The 23,728-nt window shown below is 38.0% G+C and overlaps 2 protein-coding genes across 7 annotated transcripts; one reads left to right on the forward strand and one right to left on the reverse strand.

Annotated features, from left to right (window-relative positions):
• Positions 1 to 1,431: 1,431 nt before the first annotated feature.
• Positions 1,432 to 8,248, reverse strand: 5PtaseI (inositol polyphosphate-5-phosphatase A). The gene is made up of 11 exons (XM_076624949.1): positions 8,136 to 8,248; positions 7,428 to 7,469; positions 7,251 to 7,351; positions 6,602 to 6,689; positions 6,438 to 6,501; positions 6,143 to 6,363; positions 5,935 to 6,075; positions 5,688 to 5,849; positions 5,402 to 5,587; positions 5,250 to 5,315; positions 1,432 to 4,522 (listed from the first exon to the last, which is right to left on the reverse strand). The coding sequence occupies exons 1-11, from the start codon at positions 8,196 to 8,198 to the stop codon at positions 2,903 to 2,905; spliced, it is 2,754 nt and encodes a 917-aa protein (XP_076481064.1). The 5' UTR covers positions 8,199 to 8,248; the 3' UTR covers positions 1,432 to 2,902.
• A 330-nt stretch (positions 8,249 to 8,578) lies between these two features.
• Scgalpha (sarcoglycan alpha) lies at positions 8,579 to 23,506 on the forward strand. Of its 6 annotated transcripts, none has more exons than XM_033349991.2 (12): positions 8,579 to 8,803; positions 10,078 to 10,465; positions 11,534 to 11,668; positions 13,120 to 13,259; positions 13,631 to 13,806; positions 13,914 to 14,015; positions 18,627 to 18,801; positions 18,878 to 19,125; positions 21,912 to 21,983; positions 22,404 to 22,547; positions 22,882 to 22,950; positions 23,019 to 23,506. In XM_033349991.2, the coding sequence occupies exons 3-12, from the start codon at positions 11,536 to 11,538 to the stop codon at positions 23,041 to 23,043; spliced, it is 1,284 nt and encodes a 427-aa protein (XP_033205882.1). In that variant the 5' UTR covers positions 8,579 to 8,803; positions 10,078 to 10,465; positions 11,534 to 11,535; the 3' UTR covers positions 23,044 to 23,506. The 6 variants fall into 6 exon arrangements, with proteins under 6 accessions (XP_033205882.1, XP_076481069.1, XP_076481068.1 ...); XM_076624954.1 differs by having other exon boundaries at positions 8,579 to 8,721; positions 10,078 to 10,931; XM_076624953.1 differs by having other exon boundaries at positions 8,579 to 8,721; positions 10,078 to 10,904.
• Positions 23,507 to 23,728: the final 222 nt, after the last annotated feature.

The following is a 23,728-nucleotide window of genomic DNA, read 5'->3' on the forward strand; positions in this document are numbered from 1 at the left end:
CATATACGCCATTGTATCAACTATTTCGTCATATTAACAATTCTCAAAAAGATCTCGTCTTTTTTTTTTCTTCTAACGTCTCTATTGTATAGTTTCAACAGGAAGTATTTCGAATTTAACACGTTCACTGCACACGATGCACATTCGAGTCGGCACATACTTTTGGATTATATATCGTATCGACTTGAATGTGGCACATGAACTAAAAATCTCGAAATTATGAAAAAGTTTTTCGTAATAATTGGTATCTATTAAACACATATGTAATATAATGAGAATCAAATCTGCAGTGAATACATTAATAACTTCGAAATTACTAATAACGTATCGAGTTTCGTGTGAACATACCCAAAGCTTTTCGTGTATGCGGGCAAACAGCAGTTCACACCGAGAGCACGCTCCAGTATTAGCGGCAATCGTCGCACGTCCGTCGTCAGCAAAACGGTTCGTAATTGCAGTATTTTGCTTCGATTCAATTTAACGACTCGCGCAACTTCATCCATACGCGAGTGCACGGGCGATCTGCGATTATCGATTGAATCGATCATTGGACGCGACCAGCACTCTAAAAGTCGATAATCGAATAAAATCGAACATATTCGATTATCGGGACATTTCGAAAGCGTCGCGGCGAGATTTGCGCAAAGATTAGTTTGCCGGTAAAACCGTTAAAATATCTCGAAACCATAAGCTTGTGAAACGTTATTTCACATAACGTGAAATTGTTAGCTGTAAGTGGTAACCGTATACGAATAATAAATTCAATATCAGACGGTCGTTTCTCGAAAAATCTTAACCGACGAGTCTGCGTGTTTAATGTGAATATATCTCGTGATGGTAGTCGCGCCGTTGTTATTGTTGTTGCTGTGGGTGTCGTTATTATTGTTGAATATCTCACGACTGCTCAAGCTGGACATCGTACCCGATTCGGACGCCTCGTTCATCACGTCTGCAGCCAAGAATCAATCATTGACCAACTGTTTCGGAATCTTAGCAGAGCAGATGAAGGTAGTACATGTGTACGTATATCTCTTGTACATGTTTCTAATTGCTATAAAATATTAGTTGCATATAATATATCTTTTTCGCGGAAAAAAGTTCAGGTATTAGTTCAAAACTTCTTGTTTGAGTTTAACGGTTTATTTAAAAATAAAATTTCAAACTTACGGAGCCTCGTGAAGTTGGCTCCGGGAAAAGCAAATGGCGGGAGGTCATAATAATTCAAACGGGTTAATTTCTGTCACGGTTCTTTCTATTGTTAAGCAATTACTGTTTCAGATTAGAAATTTTAAAAGTTTTTTCTTGATTTTACTTCGATCTGCTCTACCATATAAAATAAGGTATTAAGGGTGCATTACGGTGCAACGTGCAAATAACAATAACACGTAATCACGTAAATCAAAGGATATAAATAAAAAAAGCAACTGTTGGTTGTATTAAAAATAAATTTATATTTACAAGCGAGGAGAAAATAATAATTACTAATAAAACGTTTTATAAGTCGTAAGCACAATGGGACCGGAAACAAATGCATGATAAATCGATTGCTCGAATCTGCGATATTTATTACGATCAGATTCAAAATGTGGTCTGGAATTCGTTTTGCAAAATAAATGTTATAAATTATCTTTTACTAAGTACCTATGAGCGTAACGTTTTGAACAGTAAACGGCCGTTAGTATTGCAACACTGTTTCTCGTATTATGTACAATTTCTTTTTCGGCAAGACACGGAACAAATACCTTTATTTGTATGCAAATTATTTTACGGTTAAACAGTATCGACTTGAATTGGCTTGAACCTTTCATGGAAACGTTAAGAACCTCATTGTCAATTTTTTTACAAAATTGTACTTGTAGATATTGCCACAAAGAAAACTACTTGTAACTTGTAACGAAACGTATATAGGAAATTAGGAAAGATAGCATTAAATGATTATGTACAACGTAAAGACATATGACTAACAATTTTACCGTATAAGTTAATATCTTCCTTTCTATTAACTAAAACAAAACTAACTTTGGCAGTCGAGTCCAAACAATGGACTACGTGCGTGTCGCGTCTACACGTACGTTTCTAATATTCTATCATATAGGACACAGTAAATTTGGCAAGGGTTACGATGCACATAGGAGCACACGTGTTCTTGTACGCTGAAAATGCTGTGAATGGAATTCTTGCGATAGCAATAGAACGTAAACGTGAACAAAGAGATAAAATCGAGACGGTCGAAAATTAAGTCATTGTAACAAAAAAACATTGTAACAAAAGATTACGAAAAATTACAAGATAATAACTTTCTCGAGTGACGCCCGATACATACTTGACTGGAAAACTTATTTAATAAATTAATAACGAAATGGGACAACGTAATCGTTAGGGATTTTTACGTATCTATTACATATACTGGTAACACTGCTTAACAGATCGTACGTTGACACAGTCATCTGGATATTCCGACTCATTAAAACTCTACATCATATAACGTAACATATCACTACGTAACAATGATACACTGCTTATTCAACTGCGCATCTAGAATATGAAAATTTATAGTACGTAACTATATCGTTTGAATATACGCTAAAAAGATAGTTGTTGACGTGATACGATATTAGAGTATCATGCTCATGCAGAAGACACTTTGAACATGAAAACGTCTTGCAACATGCATGTACAATAGAAAATCGATGCTATCGGATAGAGCGTCAGCAGCATATTTTAAGTGTTCAAGAATATAGCTTTTTCCTTCCTTCTTATTTCTTATCTCTTATAAAGTAAATCTTAATAATCGATTTTTTCGACTTCGTTCTTACGATAGTTTCTTATTCCGAGGAAACCGAGAATCATGACTACAATATACGAAGGCTAAATAAGGAACATGTGTGAAGATTTTGCGTTTTCACGATATAACGCAGCAACACTTTTGACACTTACTTTCCTTCCCAATGATATTGTCCTTATAATTTTCTATATCAGAGTTACATGCTTTGAGTTTGAGTTTAATGTCCTCTGTATTATCATTGCTACTTTGATTTTGTACAAAATCACTTCTTGTAATTTGTTGTGAAATTATCATTTCACACTTGCTACAACATCTTGATATTTCTGTTTGCTTGCTACTTGCATCAAAATCTTCTACATTTGTACATACATTTGTCTCATTACACTTGTTCTGTTTTGATTTTATGTTCTCTGCCTCCATATTCTGCAATCTGTCTTCTCTTTCACTCCTATGGCGAACTGTCCTTTGTTCTGTTTCTGCAATAACTTGTAATACTTCAGAAGTTCGTTCATCTGCTAAAGTCGTCTCCGAAATTATACTTCTACTTTTAATACTTGTCTTATCAACTAGTGCATCATCCGCGAGTGCACGTTGATTTTTACTATTATTATCCTCTGTGCTTTCTAATGTATTTATAATTTGATTTAAGCATTTCTCTCTATTTTCAAGCATTCGTTCCTCGTTCATTTTACTCATCTTACCGTCAGTATTAAAGAGATTTGTACTAACCACCATTGCACAAGAATTCTTGTCTGGTTTCGTTATTAGCTCACTTATGTTTTGCAAATAAACGCTCTCGTTCATTCCTATTTTCTTCGTATTTAAGCTCAGTCTGTTGCTCTCGTCGTCTGTTTTATCGCAAAGTTCATCCGACTTTCCTGAACTGAACGCTTCGCCGCTCAAGCTCTTTGTTCGGTCGTCCGAGTAAGTGCTTAGTTTCTTATCCGAATAGTCGCTATACTTGTCGTCGTGTAAGTACACGGAACTCTCGTTTGATTCGAAGTTACTAGCATTTATTATTGATATCCTTGGTATAATCAAATCGGAAGGCAAACCCTCAACACCGTTCGGCGGAGTTGAATCCAAGGACGATCGTTTGATAAAATCTCCAAACGAATGATATCCTTGTTGTCCTTTGCTCTGAACCCATGCTTCGGTTAAGAGATGCGATCTCTGCCAGGACAGGTCGCTGTTACATCTGTTCGTCCTTACAGACCATACGTTTTTACACTCCTCGGTATTGGGCCACGAGTGTAAGCAGCAGTCGCTAGGGCTTCTTTTGATATCAGCTGTATCTTGATCCGCGTCCATCGCCTCTTGTTTTTTGTTCCGAACGATCAGTTCTAACTTGGATTTTAAGAGAGCAGGCGACACAGCTGTGTCTAAACGTCTGGCAAAGTTCGACGTCTGTACAAACTGTGCCATGGACACGTTGTTCATGTTATCTATGTCTACGTCCGGGAGTTCACCCGTGGCTGATATTATAGCATTTGGACTTGGACTGTCCATGCTATCTGGGGTATAAGGATCATGCTTAATGGGTGCTGCGTGCAACAGATTAGTCGAACGGTCCGTGTAATTAACCTGTCCACTAGCGCAACTACTGTAATCAGGCAACATGGATAACAATTCCACATAATTGCTTGGCACTCGAAAGCAAAACTCAGGTGCACTCGACAAGCTGCAGCAGTTTATCATACCTTCGTCCACGATGAGATTAGCCCTCAAGTAGACTGGCTGCAAACGGGAAAAAATGGACGATCCTTATGTAATATCGTGCATCTCTATGAAGAAATGGAGAGGGATATTCTTCGTATGGTAGGACTCTATAAAAAGTCTAACTAACATTAATGTAATTCGGGGAAACAACATGATAACAAAGTACTTTTGATACGATACTATAGAAACATGGTGCTAAACGTTTGGTAAAGTTCACTGAAAAGTATTTCACGTTGGCTACAAAAATGGGTATCAAACTCTTTTCAATCTTATGCATGATCTTTCGAACGAAATTTCATAGTATCAGGGCATTATAGCGATAGAACGCATACCTGTGATGACCACACAAAATATACTTAACTCTTTCTGATGGCAACGTGTTCAAAATACTATATATACAATTATGAAATCGGGAGTCGTTAAATAAGTGATTTTCAAAAGTGTTACTATACTGAAACGAACTACACTGGCAAGCCTCTATGTAATTATAAATAGAGGAGTGAGATATCAGTAGAAGTAGAGGATATATGGAAAAACCAAGATAAAAACAGGCAGACAGTTGATAGATAGGTACCTTAGTGCTTAGAGATTCATTCGAAACTCCAGAAAAACAGGCTGCACCATAATTAAAAGAATGAATCATCAGAATAATAACTAGGAAGTGTGTAAATATATTCACCCAGCATAGTAATTTAAAAAACTAGTACCTTTCTTCTTACATTAGAAAAAAAAAAGACTCTCTCACCTTATGATCGCCCATACAAGTTGTTGGCCCTATTATTCCATATTCCATGGCATCCGGCGATGATATCTGAAAAATGATAGTAATCGCGTTGCATAAAAGACTATTTGTCTGAAAGATACGCGTTTAGAAAAAATGTAAATAATATTTCGTACATCTTGGACTAGCATTTTAGCGGTAGGACTCAGCAGAACACGATCGCACCAAGCCGGTACTCTTGTTTGCATATAATTTGATCCTTCATTGATATCTTCCTCAAATGGGTAACTGGGTACAAATTTAATCGGAAATTCAAATAATCTTCCATCAAAGTCTTCCAGCTCTCTGTCATATTCACGTAGCTACATAAATATTGGTAATTTCATTATGGTCTTCCTAATCGTCAATGCAATATTATAAGTAACATTATACAACGTAAAGTTCGAACAACGAATTACTTACCCATTGTCCACTATTTTGCACAAAAACATTCTGATGCTCGTAATAAGAAAATTCTTTTTTCCCTAATGTTAATATGAGATCATCGTCTTTATTATGAAACTGCAGCTTCGAAATACTTCCTTTGTTTGATAACCTTCTTTCTTGAGTATCTTCCGTAAGTTTCTGTGTAAAAGTAAGAGTACAGATTATTTTTATTCTTTTGTACTACTGCAAGAGTAACATCATTGTCGAATTTTCTCGTACTTACTTTGATTACACCGGCTGTGTCCGTTCTAAAATTAAAGTCTCCAAATAAAAAGTATGGTACATTTGAATATTTATCATTATGAAACCTATCTAATGTATGCTCGAGCGCTCTTCTACGCGTCTTACTGTATACGGATGGAAACTGAAAATATATTATCAGAATGGGTAAATCATAGAGTTATCTCATAATACAAGGTAAAATCACTTACTGTTTCCATAGCAATGAAATTACTGGCATCGTGAAATAAATGTATGTTTATGAGATCAAAAACTGTTCCACTAATACTCCATCGCGTTCTCAGAAATCCTTTTCTGGACCATTTACATTCTGGAAAGAATTCCTGAGGGAACTTTGCTTTTTCTTTGGTCGTGACTGCTTCTATATTACCAGAATGAATCTCCTTTCCATCCACTGGTATAAAAGTACATTCTAAAATTATAATAATAACTTGAGTTACATTAATTCGCTCAGGCACTGTAATATTAATCTATCAATCATTGTACCTTGGAAGTCCCATAATAAAACTTCTTTCAAAGATTCATGCACAAAGTACAAATTTCCAAGGGCCTGAAAAATTTTAATATTAACATAATTATGTGTAATTACTACTAAGAACGTATATGATAATATATATTTTACAAATACATAGTTTTTGTATTTTACCTACCGTAAAATGTTCAGCAGATGAATAATCTTCATCCAAGAATACCCTAATTTTGTCAAACAGCCTTAATTCCTCCGATGACATTAGTAACCTGCAACAAATAGCTATATTAAACTAAATTAAGCTTTACAAGAAACACAGAGGTCTCTCTATCCTGAACTTTTCATAGTAGCTTAAAGATCTGTTATATTTTCAAACACTTTTTTTACATTGCTCCCCTATGAATATCATTCGATAAATTCATCTTTTGAAGTAGCTCACTCAACCATAGAGTAACGCGTGATCATCTATTTTTATCCCTTTCTGCCACTTATGCGTTAAATCATTCAATATCGTGATCAGGAAAACCTATCAGTCTTGGTATAATTTTTAAAAGGCATACCTCCCACTGCATTTTACTCCATACATCATACTCCATAAATATTTCATATATAAGCCAAGCAATAATATTTAAACAAATATTATCGCATAGACTAGCAACTGTTATCTCATTAATCTGATTAAAGAGATCAGTCAATGGAAGCCTTTCAAGAAGCTTTACTTTAACAAGATTTTCTGGAATATCTTTAACATCCTTAATACAATATATGTAATCATTGCTGACTGTGCAGTAGACAAAGCTCTAAAAATACGAAAAGAGATAACAAATTACCTAACAAAGTCTTCCACCTGCCTGGTGCTGTGCTCATAATTTTTTCCACCTACTTCTTGGCAGTGCAGTGCAATAAATTTTGGATCCAGCCTCAGTATAGTCTGAAAAGCATTCTCCGTGAATGTAAATACCCGTTATATTTACGCAATGACAACGCATGTTATCTGTAATACTTACAGATAAAAATTCTTCCGTCCAAATTTTCAACATCATGCTAGGCTGTAAAAAGGACACACTTTCGTAATCTTGATCAAAATTCCAATCGAACAAAGGGATGCCTATCATTTATCGATAAAAAAGATCGAAAGAAATTTAAAAACATATCTTCATTCATATATCGCTTATATATACGCGCAAAAGATCAACTTTAAATCTTAAACAAAAACCAATCTAGGGCTAATGTCATCGTTCTTATTATCGCTTAATGGAAAAGCGTAATTCGGTTCGATCTAAATTCACGCGACTAACAAGAATCTACTATTATGGAAAGTCGTTGATAATATCAACGCGATTCTGCGCGCGTTAGCATTGCAATTAATACGTGCGGGATTGCGGACAAGATCGTGAAGCTTTACGGAGCGAGAAAAACAAGGGAGAAAAGCGATGAATGAAGGAAGAGTAGTTGTAAATAGCGGGTAGGAATTAGTAGTGTATTATCATCTATTATCGTAGCGTCGTACGAAAGACGCGCGAAGCAGCTAGCTTTGAACAGGCGAAAAAAAAAAGACTGGAAAAAGAAAGAGAAGACGACGAAGGAAGGAGACAAGCAGGCCGTGCCGCGTTTGAAGGTAAATCGCGGGGCACGATCGATCGATCGTTCAGGGTCGGTGTAACGGCGGAGAGGAACGCGAGAAAGGAGAATGCGAAAAAGTCCGGGAAACTCACCTCCTCGAAGATACTGCCGACGTTCGCAGTGACCAATAAGACAGGAACGCCGTTACCCGCCATTCTTCAATGTGTCAAGAAGGGAAAGTTTTGAATAAAGCCTCGCTGTTGCCCTTGAAGAGAAAGAAGACGGATATCGGGTGGCGTAGGACGATCACGAGGAGAACGTAAACGTCGTAAAATAGATGTAAGATCGGTGCAAATGACTGTCAAAAAGGGATCGACACACGAGTCGAACACACCGCACTGCTTCGAGAGAGTGTCGCGAGACCGTCGAGCACGTCGACTTTGGGTTTCCCGTTGACACGAGCACTCTGATCGAGTAGTCAGGTTCGAAGAGAAGTCACCCCCGGCCAGGAAAGGTCCGCGTGTCCGGAGGAATCAACCCCTGTGCCGAGGAGTGGCCACGGTTTCGCGCCGTGCACCGGTCGCATCAAACCTCGCACTGCAAATACACATTATTAATCGAATAACGCGAGGCTCGTTCGCGCACCAGAGGGAAAAGTTGTGTGTGCGGTAAATATATCCCTCTATCGGCCAGAGCGAAACCACGCCTACTGCAGACGTCAATAGGCAGTGCCGTAACGTAAGTCACAAACGTAAACGCTGCGCGAGTGGAAACGCCGGGCCCCGACGTCTAAGCGACGCAACCACGTTACTATTTCTTCGTCTGTACTTCCGCGATTCACTCTTGGTCTTCCCGTTCGTCAACACGCTGCTCTGTGCTATGTTAAGTCTAATGCAGATTGAGAGACAGTTATCCATAAACATGTGTAGTATCAATCCACATGCGTTGAAAAATCCACAAAAAAGTGCATGTACGTTGTGACGCCTGGCGATATCGTCCGATCGTCAGCAGGCAGTGTACATACATATTAGGCTTAACCATGAGTATCGAGACATTGATACTTGCTATAGATCGAATGCTATTTATTATAAATGCCTTAAAATAAATTAAAATATTAAATTAAGTAGAATTTATTGGGTTTTTTCAACGAATGTAAGCAATAGGTGTCCTAATACTAGCAATCTGTCAGTCTGGACTAGGCTTAACTTTACACCATATAACGCCTACGCTTATAAGAAATCACTCTTCTCTTTAGAAGCTTTCGAGAAACTGGTCGAACCTCGCCGCGATTCCGGATCTCCGATCTCGTGAATCCGCCTGATCTAGATTACACGCGGATCGAGCAACCGGTTTATTCGAATATTTCCTCACGATTTAACCGGAAGAAATTCCGTCATTCTCACGTATGATGTAGTGGTCTATCGATTCTTTAATGGAGAGAACCGTGATTTTCGTTTCGCACGGTAGACTAAACGATCGATTACAATCAAGCGATTACAGAATTAATCCGTGACCGAAAACTTTGAAGAAGTAAACGATGTATAATTAGTCGAAACCAATTGGCGCGAGTTCCGCGCGATCGATAAATTTGCAATTGTTCCGCTTCGTTTTCTGGCAGTCCTTTGCTCTGTGGTACGCGTGTTCAGTTATCGAGAATTGTTAAAAGCGTCGCGATAATCAACGGGACGGAAGTTCAGATAAGGGTACGCGTGCGCGCGACTCGATGCTGCAGGCTGTGAACGTCGCTGGAAATCTGCAATTCTATGATATCGCGCAGCTGGAAAGTCCCATTTCATTTATTCAAGCTTCTTAACATTATCATGCAACAAATATGAAACTTTGGAAAGCGTGGTATATCTCACGAATCTCGCAGTGAGAAAATAAATCAAAAAACCGGGGGAAAAATTCGAGAGATTGTGAGAGTGAAACGCAAAGCGATGCGCATACGACTTGTACGCTCCTGAGAACGATTGTCGGAAACGATGTTCCAGCTGCGCATGAGAAGGGCGAAACGCACGCGCTCTTATGCTCCGTTTACGCTTACACCTTTTATCTTTTTTTTTTTTTTTCTTCTCAATTTTCTTTTCTTTTTAGGGATCTCGAATGCTGTTCGAATGCATGGATAGAACAGAGAACCGACGTCAGAAGACGAATCGAGGCGCGTTCGTCGGATCAACGAAGCGTGTGCGTTTAACTACGAAGAAGAAACGAAGTCAGGAGAACGGAGAAAGAGGAGACGTTCGGTTAATTACCGCTCGACGTGTGGCGTTCCCAGCAATTATCATACGAACACAGAGTTAGAACAAACGCGGTGTGTCGCAGCGTACGATTCGGTTTTCGACCTGACGCTGCACTTGCATCGCGTTAACCTGCTCGTCGACAGTGCGTGACGCCCGCTCCGCTAGAGTATCAACACCGCGAGGCGACAGCCAGTTTACGTCCCGTAAGCCGATCCGCCGCGCCGTCAGCGTGCTCCCCTCTCGTAAGATTCTTGCGATTCGTTTGTTGTCCACGGCCAGATCACGAAATTATCACGTCTATTTTCATCGCGAACGTCCGCGCCTCCCGAATCGACCAATTGTCGATAACGGGCACGATATTCTCGAGAAACCGAAATCTCTGTTTTCCACGTTCTACCTTTGAAAATTCATTGGATGTTGGGAAGAGAGAGGAACACAGAGAGGATCGATGACACCATCGACGACCGCAATTGCGCGTGATTATGAGGAAAGATCGAGGGGTGGAAGGGGTTGTGGTATTCAGAGAATCGAGTATCGATATTTGATTCGACTGTCCATTGGTTGTTAACACGGTCAACGCGGTATCTGACACTGGTGATCGATAAAAGATTTTCCGTTCACGTGGTGTCACACACCGATGATCGTCGTATAGAGTATAAGAGGGCTGAGAATCATAGTAGCGTAAGTCGGGGTTTTGAAAATTTGAATGTACGTAGTCACATACAGCGACCCACAAAAGTATTTGAACGCTTATAGAAATCTTTTAACAATATAAGATGAGTTGCGAAAAAAATAATAGAACACGCAGATATATATTTGCTCTATGTATTGTTACGAGCTTGTAAAATTTTAATCCTAAACAATATGATCCGAGTGAATGGAAAGTCGGTTTCGCGTTAGCGTTAATCCACTTAGAGTCAGCTTTACATTAATGCAATGTTTCATTTGTAATTTCCTCTTAGTCGTTTAACATTAGCGAATTCTATCAAATTTATATCGTGACTATGGAAAACAATTCCAAGAATTGGCTCGATATTTATTTCATTACATTCTTCCATTAGGTCCTAGAATTCTATCAAGTTTGAAGAAATTCAAGTAGTTTATGACACTATGATAAACTCTATATATTTTTTTTCTTACGAAAGAACTTCTTCTTATACCTCTGGTTTACAATGGACTTCTGTAACACGTCTATTATTCTGGCGCATCTTGCATAATTCTTTCGCGAAACAACTTCATTTACACGTATTATTTAATTGCGTGGTTCTTAATGGGTTAATAAGCGGGTGTCGTTTATTGTCACTTTTCAGATATGGCCATGGTCATGCTATCGTTCGTAGTAGCGTTGTCGTTGATGACGGCCTTCGCGAACGCCGAGAGCATCTTAATGACAGAGGTGTTCGTCATTCCGATCAGACCAGAGACTTTCGACTGGAGCGGCGACGGTAAGAAGGTTACTCGATCGCGAACAATGACACCGATGAGAGTTTGCATAGCGTTTATATTGCGCTGTTACGGTTACGCGCAGGAACCGCGAAACGACGAGCATACAGAAATAACCGGCTCGAAGAGGGCCAAGCGAACAGAAAGCAGTTTTCGGTCGTACACCCGTTAACTTGGTTCATCAGCTGAAAGTTAACGCGCGTCATTCGTGTCTTGTTTCGAATAGCAATCGAAATCACGGCCTCGGAAACACCGAATATCGTGTTGTGACCTCACAGCTGACGTTGTCACGTGTGTATCGGTACTTTTTAGCGTGACGTCATCGGAGAATCGCGACCTGTACGGAGCACACCAAGACAGAGACGAAATTTAGCGACTCGAGACATCCCTTGGTTTATCAGTGAAAATTATTAAATCTTTATAAGATACAAGTAGGAAAGAAGAACTTCAAAATGTCGAAGCTTAACCATAGTGAACTGTTAGCAAATTATGAGCATAAAAAGACAATATTAATATATAATAAGAGAAAAACATGTCGATTTATTTAAATCTTTATTAAAATCACAAAAGAAACTTTATTCCATCAGCTCGAAAAGATAGTTGTAGTGTGTCATGATAAATAAAGAATGTATCTGATGAAAGCCATCCCAGGCCATCAGAAATAATAGAGCTTTTCAAAGAGCAATATAAAAGTAGTACAAAGAAAGACAGTAGGTCATAATTTGCTGAAAAAAATGGGCTATTGTATTTATATCTAATGCAAATGGATACACAATATGTATGTATTGCATAAGATACATAATGAGATTCACAGTGAATTCAGAAAGTTTCTGGTAATAATCCATTAAAATATTTAGCTCTAAAACGTTGCGAAAATAATCAAACTTTGGAACTAAAAGAATCTTAAAACTACATTCTCAGAACCACATTAATAAGTTTGATGATTAAATTTATTGCGAAATCGGAATCTATAAATTAAAGATGCCTTCAGACAGTGAATAATATTATGAATATTTCAAAGTTGTCAATGTCATTATAATATTAACATTATAACATTAACATTATAATATTAACATTATGACATTAAGATATAATATTATAATATTGTATTGACAATACATATTGATCCTTTTAAAGAACTTTGAAATATTAACAAATATTGGTAGCCTGAGGACATCCTAATGAGTCATCATTTTACTAAATTGCCGAATTTAGTAAATTTCATTTGTGGTCCATTTTTATGATTCACCATTTAGTCATATTATTCATAAGAATCGAAATGTTTCCCGCGTCCCTTCCCGGAAAGTGCGATTTGTCCGATCGAGGATAAGCACATTGTGCGCGCGATTACTCGGAATCGAATTATTCAGAGGCTATGAAAGCCGAGTAGGCACTTTAACCCACAGATATTTCCGAATGACTAACAAATCGTACGATTCGTTCCTCGTTTCAGCACGATCCGACCAGTTTTCATATCAGCCCTCGTTGCTAAATGCGCCTGATCTTCCTTCCTGGATTCATTACACGTACAGCAAAAGGGATCATCGCGGCTTCTTGTACGGTGTCGCACCCAAGGATCGCAAATACTTCCAGGTGATTCACAGCGGAGAAATGTCAGACACGTGTTTCAAACTTTCGCTGTTATTCAATCATGTTACCTTCAAGTTTAATATACTTTTCTTTCATCGAAATTTGCGCCTAATTTTATTACTAATCGTTGTCTGAATAAATTGATTTCAACGTGAGTAAGAATTTATTCAGATAAAAATTGATTTACGTTATATCAGGTACATCGCACGAAGTAATACTATTGAACGTGAAATATGTTTTTAAGCCTCATTGTTCAATCGTTGTCGCATGAACTTGTCCTTTCATCTTATCCCTTTTAGCTTGTCCTGGGTAAATATTTAGTCGAAGAAATACTATATACCGGTGGCAGTAAAAGTATTACCGATGATTTTCAGCTGGAGATCGTAGGTCTGAACAAACACACTTACGAAACCAGATATAAGGTTCTGGATATGAACGTCCTTGAAAAGGAAAACCTGACCAAGTACGAGGTCCATTTAAAGATCGATAATTTAAACGTGGAGGACATGTTCGACCGCAATAGAACCGAAGAGCTCCTCGATATATTTAGGTTTGTCGATAAAACTCAAGGAAAGACGAGCCTCGATACTATACTATTTCCAATACGTTCTATGAAGCGCCTGATCAAGCTTTCCCTTTCCTTTTTTTTATTTACAGAAAGAGATTGTGGAAAAACGCGATGGACTTGTACGTGACTTTTCTAGCGTCCGCCGTCGAACTCGGCGCTCGTTTGCCTCTGAAACCGAGCGAAGGTGAAGGGTGAGTTTTCTTTGAAAAGCGAACAATTTTCGACGGAGGAGAAACTAAAGCCAGATGCAGACGAACGATTTTTCTTCGCACGTTTCCGCAGCGAGCATGCAACATTAATTATTATATATGTAGCAAATCGCGGATTTCTGTGGAGATTCATATCCTTGAGAATATAACTAAAATGATCCTTGGTGGAAAATTTATTTTACCCGTTGAGTATTATATTATAAGAAGCACTATACTTTGAATATTTTATATATTTTACAGGAAAATGTATTGGTACATACTCTTGTTTTTTAGTAAAGCGCTCTTAATTTATTTTTTATATTTATCTCATTGTAGTGATATCAAAGTGCCCTTAAACGATAGGAAATTCAATATACTTTGATCTAATCACTTAACAATGTGCCAATATTTTTTCTAGCTACCGTATATATTTTTCTGCGATATCAGAAATTTAAAAAACGATTATTTACAAACTTTCATAGATTCGTCATTTATTTTAAAGACACGTATCTTCGAAGGTAATAAAAATTGTCTTTGTGTATGTTAGCCACCAAGTGACATCAAAGTCAGGAAATTAATAAAAATTAATAAAAATAGACTCGTAATGTTTTCCGTGGCCTTTGAATACTGAGCCGCGACTTTTGTTTCCACTAATACTAATACGAAATGCATGTATTTCCCTATATAATCCAGTGGACTGTTGAAACTCGCTCGTCTGCATCAAGCCGAATTGCAAGATTTCGTCACGAAACGTTTACGCGATTGCGTTACCGTCGCCATCATGATGATTATCGAACAAGTCAATGGGATTCAGCGTGCTCGCTTCGATATCGCTGACGTATAATCGCCCGATCAACGGAAAACAACATTGTGACGCGCGTCCCACACATCCTCCGATTTTTTTTCAAATGGGTAATTGCCACTTCCTTTGCCACTGCATATCGTTCAATGTTGTTATCGTGACGGCAAACATTATGCTCGATCCAAGGAAAATCTTCTATAGTCCGCCGCTATGAAAAATGCACGCGTCATTAGAGATACTCATCTATGGTAGCATTTGAAAGACCGTCCCATCAGATATTCGCATTTTCAATAGGCTATTGCGTAACTACTTCAAATTGCAACTGATTTTGTTTGGCCAGTTCAATTCGTTATATGATCTTTTGTCGTAAATATATACACTTCCATACATAAGTATTAGGACACTTGCAGATCTTATAAAAAGACATGATAATTCATTCAAATTATTAGAGAGACACGCGTTCGTGCAAGATTCGGTGTAGAAAAAACTTGTCCACGTTATTTGTAAGAGAATTATAGGGGAATAATGCATTAATGGCCATAATTCGTTGATTCTAAATTTTATTACGCCATTAAAATCCGACGTCGTGTTAACACGACGTTTCATTTGCAATGTCCTTTCAGTCAATTTACATAATATATTTCTGTTTTTTGATATTATAAAAAGATATTTCAAGGATTTGATGAATATTTTCCTTTTTATCGCTGCCCCTTTGTATACTGGTTCTTTTACACAACTTTACACTGGAAAAAATTGCTTATGACGTTTAGTTAGCGTTTATAGCCTCGTGATAAACTGTATCTTTGTCGAATATAGAAATATCTGTCCATTTCTGATTTCTGTAACAAGTTTCAAAATCTGAATCTATATATACAAGAATAATGTCTCACACGCATGGTGTTCGAATATTGGTGCGAGTTACTATACGTGGAAAACTAAACGAGCTCGTTCGTTCGAATTAAAACGTGAATTGCGAGGAAGCGCCTTATCGCTATGACAATCGGTGATGATTTCCAAGAAGTTTACATGTCACTGTCATCGTCTCTTTATTCTCTCCATGTTCTCGTTAAATCCTAATTATCTTGCACGTTGTCGCAAATAAATAACAACCGCTACTTGCTTCGTCGTAAAATAATCATTTATTTATTTCTAATCAATTACTCGAGTAACCGCTAAGCCTCTATCGCTTCTCGTTCATTGCGGTATCATTTCCGTATTTTTATCTCACGCAAACAAAGAGATTTTTGGTCATAATCGCAAGGCTACGTGCAATTATCCAAGGGACAACTTCCTACAACGTGTTAAAGGAAATGGATGATATTTGTAAGGTGTAATGTAAACATCAACTTAATTTTACGCTAAAAATACGCTAGTAATTTTCGAAATCGATACTTTTGACGTGAATATTTCCAAGAGAAAGACAGTTCTGACGGTAAATAATAAAAACTATTCTGCTGGTAAATAAGATATTTAATAATTTGAATGTGGCTCTCGTGCGAGGAACAAAAAGCGTGATGTGACATACCTTCTCCGCGTGTTCTTCGTTCGATTTCGTTCATTTACCTCATACTGAGAAACATCTGAGTGAAATGGAAAGAAACGTTTGTCAGCTGGTCGGCTGATCTGTATTTCTACATAGCTATCAGCGTATTTCCAGCGTATTTTAAATCGAAAGATAAGCCTGGAACGAGATTTTTCTACGTAAACTCTCTTTATTGTCTTAATGTTTAGAATCACACCTTGTAAATAATTTTCTTTCAACAGCTCGTGCACGTGACGCGTCAAGATTCTCATAATATATCAGGAAACACTTACGAATCTTCAAATCGCATTCGAAGCTCGTGCAAGTGGAAAATGAATCGAGTCGATTAGTTGGGATCGCATCATAGATTCAACGTTGCATTTCGTCGATTCCCTGAAGCAGCCAGTCACTTACAAAACGTGTCCTTCCCGCGCTGCCAATCACTCGATCACTCGCTTATTCAATAACAGTACATACACACGTATACACATTTATGAAAGAACATACGGATAAACGAACGTGGTTGGTGGAGGCTACGAAACGGCGTAGATTAATCGCGCGAGTTTAATGTTGTATCAGCTGTATCATAGCCGTTTAAGTAGGTTGGTAACGTAAGTGCGCCGCGACATCGTTAGCGCGCTCGCTCGAGCTAACTGAATGGCTTCCGGCCTGCTTACTGCTCTCCTCCATCGTACTCTCAAGTCTCAACCTTAGCTTAGACGTCAACCGCGCCATGCCTCCCGCTGCATAATGCAGCAATGCACCGCGGTGAAAGTTCGTCATTGACATCCTTCCTATAAGAGAATTATGTAAACGAATGCGGTCAAAGAATCATTCTGCATCGTTTTATCGTGTTTTGTAAAATACGAGCGCATCTTGTCACGCGTCGCGCGTCGAGGTTGGCGAATCTAGTGCGAGTAGTTTTTTCAGATTGTAGCATGTGAAGACCACAGAAGAGAGACACACAAGTGCACGCTATTCCACAAAATTAGCTCTGTGCGGTCGGCATATTTTTCCGCTGTTACTACCAACTATCGAAGCAAGTTTATAGTAATACCTGTATTAAATATTTCGAAACATTGTCGATTTTTGAGCTGCTGTAACACTTCTTCGAAAAAGATCGTACAACGGTCTATCTGGACTCGTTTCGGTCGACCGGATTCTTCTCGAACGCTCGTTTATATTAGATAGCGCGATGTAAGCTCGTGCACGGTTACGTGCCGTGCAAGGAAAAAGAGAACATTTTCGAGAAAATCCTTCCTATAAAATAGGTGGCAAAGGAAAATCTTTGTTTCTTTGATATTGAATCGTTAGCTTTCATCGATCGCGAGACGACGGCCGAACGACAATTCATGAAAAATAGTCTTTTAATTTAAATAGTAAACAGGAAATTTGATCTTAATTAAAAGCGTATTGCGGTGTCTTGGGGATCATCGGCCGATTGCGATGTATGGAAATTACTGCTGTTAGCAGGCGGGACTATCCCCGACTTTTGACCGAGATAACGGATAACGGGAAGCTATGCATAGCTAAGAAAGTTGTGACGCAATTTGGAACGCTAAGTGTACGACGTGTCGTGGAACACGTACACAAACGTCGCAGGTGGTTAACCGAGGAAATGTAAAAAGACTTAAAATCATCCTTGACGTCATATAGTCGCGGTGCATTACGATTACGGTGGACGTGTGTTCTGATGACATGTCGTTCTGACGAATGTGTCAGAGTAATCAAATAGACTGATTCACGAAAGTATTTGGACATTTATTGTACATAAGTTCTGTGTATGTGTCGTATGTGTTATATAAAACATTTTGACATTTCATTAGCACTGTAACGCTGACACGATCGTATCAATAAGATTTGGAGCCAATCTGACGATGTACATACGCTATGAGCTGTTCGAAAGCCACATTGATCAAGTCTATAAATTGAAAAGTACAGAAAGCTGACGATGTTAATTAAAACGCTAAACTTCCCTTGAATGTTACTATCTTCTAATTATTTTCCCTAAAATAAATGAATTTGTGAATAAGCGGCAAGTTATCTTGTCCCTTGAGAATTGAACGTTAATCGCGTGCTTGATGTAAAATCATTGCGGTAGTAAAATTAAGAAATTAACAGAAAGTACAGTTGATTGTAAGTTTAAGACCGATAGACACAACGAAAGTAACAAATCTCTGCTTGTGGACGCTACGTCCAACTAAAAGCGTCCAGACACAGACGTCTGACGTTCATAGGAAATTCCATTTCAACCAGCAATAAAACGTGTACTCTTTTCTTCTCGTGCCAGAGTCGTCATAAGACTAGGAAGTTCAATGCCATTCTCGCAAGAGCTGAACGAACTCCAGGAAGAAGTGAAACCTCTATGGAAATTACCGTTTTGTCCTCGAGATTTTAAGAGGACCAGCGTCGAGCGGCTTTTCAGAGAGGCGGAATTTGCGCTGGATTGGTGCTCGTTCAGACTGGTAAGTTTCGTTTATTGTAATTGAACAACCTACGTGACCCGTCAGAAATTCATGAGATGACGAACGTGTATCTCAGGTCGAGCAGGAACAACAGAGTTTGCAGCACGAAAGCGCGAGACGAGGACCGAGCATGAACGTATTGGATTTACCAGCGTCTGGTATTTCCGAGCACACGGAGTGGCGTTGGGCCAGGTCGACCAAAGCTAATATTCCCACGAGAAGTTACTTCGAAGAAATTGCAACCACGATCTTCGTCCCGGCGATACTGCTCCTTGTATTGGCCGCTTTATTGAGCACGGTGCTGTGCCTCGACAGAGAAAAAATGTAAGATCTTCTCATTGTTGAAGATGATAAGAAAATTTGGACCGCAACAAGTATGAAAATTAAAAAATATTCTTTAGACGAGTATGAAAATAAATTTCTTATTTAAGAATGAATAAATCATTCAGATAAGGAGATACGGGAAAGAAGTGGTTAGGATCACCGGCTTTTCCCGTGAACTCTACATTCAAAATCTGGATAGTCGAATGCTCGATATTCATGCTCTTTCGTTTTTGGCGAGATCGATGGAAACGCGGACTGTATATCGGAGGAATGTCGGCTGAAATATTTGTAATTCTATACGAAGCACGTGCTCGAGAAATAAGTTCCGACGTATAGTTGTGCGAGCAACGAGCATAAGTGGTAGGGGCGCCAAGAGCAGTTAGAGGGGGCTGCTACTACGACTGGTTTCATTCATAAACAGCTACGATATCTGGTCAAGTAGTAACGTGCTGGACGGTACGATCGAAAATACGGCCACGGCGAATCGCGTGCCCGATAAGCACGAACCACGCGTGTACATTCGTATATTCCGTAAGTATCGTTTCTTATGCACGGAGATCAACCGATCAAACATATTTGAATAGCCATGTCAATTATTCCATCAATCATTAGTTACATTTTGCTTTAGATGCAAAGGTCAAAGGATAAAAAGTGAAAGAGACAGGGAAATTTTCAACGGCGGTGTACGCGAATATTTGCGTAACGGGTTCGATAAATAAGGAGAATTCGCGCGAGCCAGCGTTAACGAGACGTTTTTAAGCAGAAAGAAACAAGCGATTTTTCGCTGGAGCGTGCACGTTGTAGCAGTGACGAGTATAAATAGAAAAAGGTTCAGTATATCGCGACCTGTGCTTCGTGGCGTACATCGATTATTATGTACACAGTTCACTTATCGTTGAAGTATACCAATGGCGCGTATCGTTGCTCCAACGAGCTCTCAGCCACGGTTAATCATTGTATGTCAAGCCACGGAATCATTCGGGGCAAGAAGAACACACGTACTTGGTACGTGATGTGCGTCGCTAATGCAATAAAAGCGTGCAAGCTATATACACAGCAGGCTTGGACAAATTCTATTTGAAATGAAGATGAAAAATAACGTTTAATCGTTTCAACTACGTACTTTAGAGACTTCAGGGAAAGTAAGTTTTCCGTTGACGCATTGTTGTCGGGACACGTTTTCTCCGATTTGACCCTGTCAGTATCTGACTATGTAGCGTTAAGATCGAACAAATCATTTTCAAATAATTTTCCAGTGATAGAAACTTACCTTTCTGCAATGGCGTTCCACTTTCCGGTTCGTTTTTCTTCGACGTGTAAAAACTGTCCCTTAAGAAGAATTCTTTTGACATAACGAAGAACTCTAAATATATCGCACTGATTCTATTATCATGGAGAAGTCACGATGGACCTATTTTGCTCCAGTTACGAGAATCGCGTGTTCCGAGATAAAGGGATGTGTTGCGCGGGTAAGTGATAGCACAAAAAAGGAAAGAGAGAAGGAGATCGTTCTTTACGCGACATCTACCATCTACCCGTGACGCAACGGAATTACTCGTTAAATCAGCTTTCATCGACCAGGAAATCGTCGACTAGATTGTTGTTAATTAGTTGCGCATCGCCTCGTTCAGCAGTGTGTTGACAACACTTCCGTTCGAAACTGAACGTGCTAATAGGCGAAAATCTAACGCCATAAAGACACAAACTAACGGGATCTATTTATAAGCGGATGACCCTGACGATCGCGTCACCGATTATTCGCGCTTCTTGCTGCAATTGCTCTCTACCTATGACCTTTACTCGGCTGAATTTAGGTTTGGTAAAGTACATTTCACGCACTTTATGTCCAATTGTATATCATAGTTTCGAAGTTCCTAATGGCCACGCGATGATAAGGCAAATGATCAATCAGACTCGGCGAATGATGAAACAATGTATTCTTAGCGAACGATTATTGTTAAAATTGCTAACCGTTCGCAATTATTATACTGCAGAGATGTACACAAGTTGATACTTTAATGAACACAACTGACGTAAGTCTCGTACAAAGTGATTTGAAGTAATTTAAAACCCCTTTATTTATGGAAATCATCTTTAGTTGAAGAGATCGCAACAATAAAGAGGTAGATCTAATCATTAAATTGCATTTATTGAAAGAGAAAAGCTCTCAGTTGGTTTTCGTTGGTTTACTTGAATTGGTAAAAAGTGAAACTGCCTCTTTATTACATGCAACAGTCTCTTTGATTGATAACAAACGTGGCTTTGTTGAGGATTACCATTCTTCGTTCCACTTCTGATGTATCTTTTGTTGTGTCGGGATATTGTCGTAAAAAATATCGTGCCTGGAATCGCAAAACATCTAAACCGCATATTAGTATTCAAGGGTGTCGCAGATCGCAGCTAGTGATCCACGCGCGTGATCAAGGTAATTGCCATCAAACTCCAGATAATGCGGGTTATGTGAAAGCAGTAATAGGACATTCACGTCATCGTAGATATGACTCACAAAAAATGCTCCGATAATCTGTGGAGTTTACTGAAAACGAACGATAAATCAATTGGTTCGATGTTTACACGATTCTCGTAGATCGCTGAAAAGCGTTCCTTCTCTTCTCTCAGTATCATACACCCCTTCATATCGATATTAGGTATTGGGTCGTAACATAAATTTATTTTCTTCTTATATTTATTATATGAGCGGAGAAAACGTGACGAAATGTACGATAGCAAATAAAGTAAAATTTGTTAGAATCTTCCAGTAAACAGAACAATAAATTTTTTTATAGGCACGATCCTGAGTCAGAACAATATTTTTACGAATTGTTTAACATCTTTCTTGGCAAAAGACAAAGAACCAGGTATCCCTACCTCAATTTCAGAAGGTTGATTCATTCTAATGAATTCATACTAATGAACTTATCAGTCTTATTATAAAATTTCTTACTAGCGCTTGTCAACTATTTTCTAAAATAGTATTATCCTTAACATAGCGTACTTTAATAATACTTACTAACAGCTTGTTCTTAACAACTGTTCATTAAAATCGTATTACCTTCAATAAAAGATACGTTTTGATCTGCTCTAATAATTTCAAATACTCGACGCAACTATTAATTAAAGTTGTAGTAGTTTGTACAAAGTATACTTATATGATCCACGCTAACAATTTCAAATAACTATATTAAACGCGCGTTTCCTTGATCTCATAACGCAGTATAAGAGTATATTAAAAACTCATTTAATGGATATGTGTAACATTCCTCTTGTTTGCTTTGCAGCGAAAAAAGGGAAACTTCGACGGGGGAAGGAGTTAGCAACAACAACATACAAATGGTGCAGTACGCTGCCATCGAAAGGGGTACCTTAAAATCGCTCTCTGCTCAACCATCCAGCCCTAATGATTCCTTGATACCAAGCCCTAGGTACTCGTTCATAATTTAAGATAAGAAATATAATGACATACGAAATAGATTTTTCATTGTATGTCTCAAAAGCAATATCTAAAAGAATTTTTTAACTAATATTGCGTATAAACGCACGACGAGTAAAAGAAAATGATACATTAAATAAACATTATTATATAGTTATATAATATTAGTTAAAATTCTTTGAAATATTGCTTTTGGAATATAAAATGAAAAGTCTATTTGGCTGGAAACTCACATTTTAAGGATGCTCTTATATGTTAGCCCCAAATTCTATATTTTAGTCTTTGTTAGCCCTAAATCCTATCTTGAAATGGATATATATTTCCAGGATTTCCAACGAACGTTGCAATCCATACATTCGACCAAATCCACCACCTTATACTGGACCAAGTAATTTGTAAATATCGAATGCTTACTTTGATTCTTATTGATATTGATACATATATAATTATATTAATTTTTCAGAGCGGGAATTCGGGCAGATTTCTGACTACACGAGGAGCCAGCAAAAACGTGGTTTTGCTGAATTAATAACGATTTACAATCGTAACTACGAGGAGAATCGCAAAATCATTGAAACTGGCTCCGTATTATCTGTTGCTTCGTAATTTGATATGGGTAACATGTATTACATATATTGGTTTAAAATTGCGTAGATTCGATAAATTGCACAAAATTACGATAGTAACAACATATCTTCTATTATACAAAGAAATCTCACTATTAGTATGGCACTAATTAGTACATATGTAAACTTAATATTTATTTATGAGTAATGTATATATATATTTAATATTTATATTCATAGTTTTAGCTAGTTTTTATGCTAGTCATCTTAAGTACAACGGTACTACAAGCAATGTTAATTGATGAAACATTTTATTTAATAACCCAGTCACAGAACTACAATATGTACTTTTATTCAAAATTTTCCATAAAATAAAAAGAACTTGCGAAAATTCATGCATTTCATTTACATACATTATGCTCCTATACAAAATTTCTATGTAACTGAAAATTTCAAACAAGCTTCGTAACAGTAAGATTTAAAAATTCTGGGAAAATAGCGTCAAAATCCAAAATTTGTGAAATGGAAAGAAAATATAGGGTATTTTATTAGATGAGAAAAGCAATATGCAGATTTTTAATTACTTAAAAATAAATTACTTAAAACT

Source organism: Bombus vancouverensis, chromosome 15, assembly GCF_051014615.1.
Source record: "Bombus vancouverensis nearcticus chromosome 15, iyBomVanc1_principal, whole genome shotgun sequence".
NCBI classification, from domain to species: domain Eukaryota; kingdom Metazoa; phylum Arthropoda; class Insecta; order Hymenoptera; family Apidae; genus Bombus; species Bombus vancouverensis.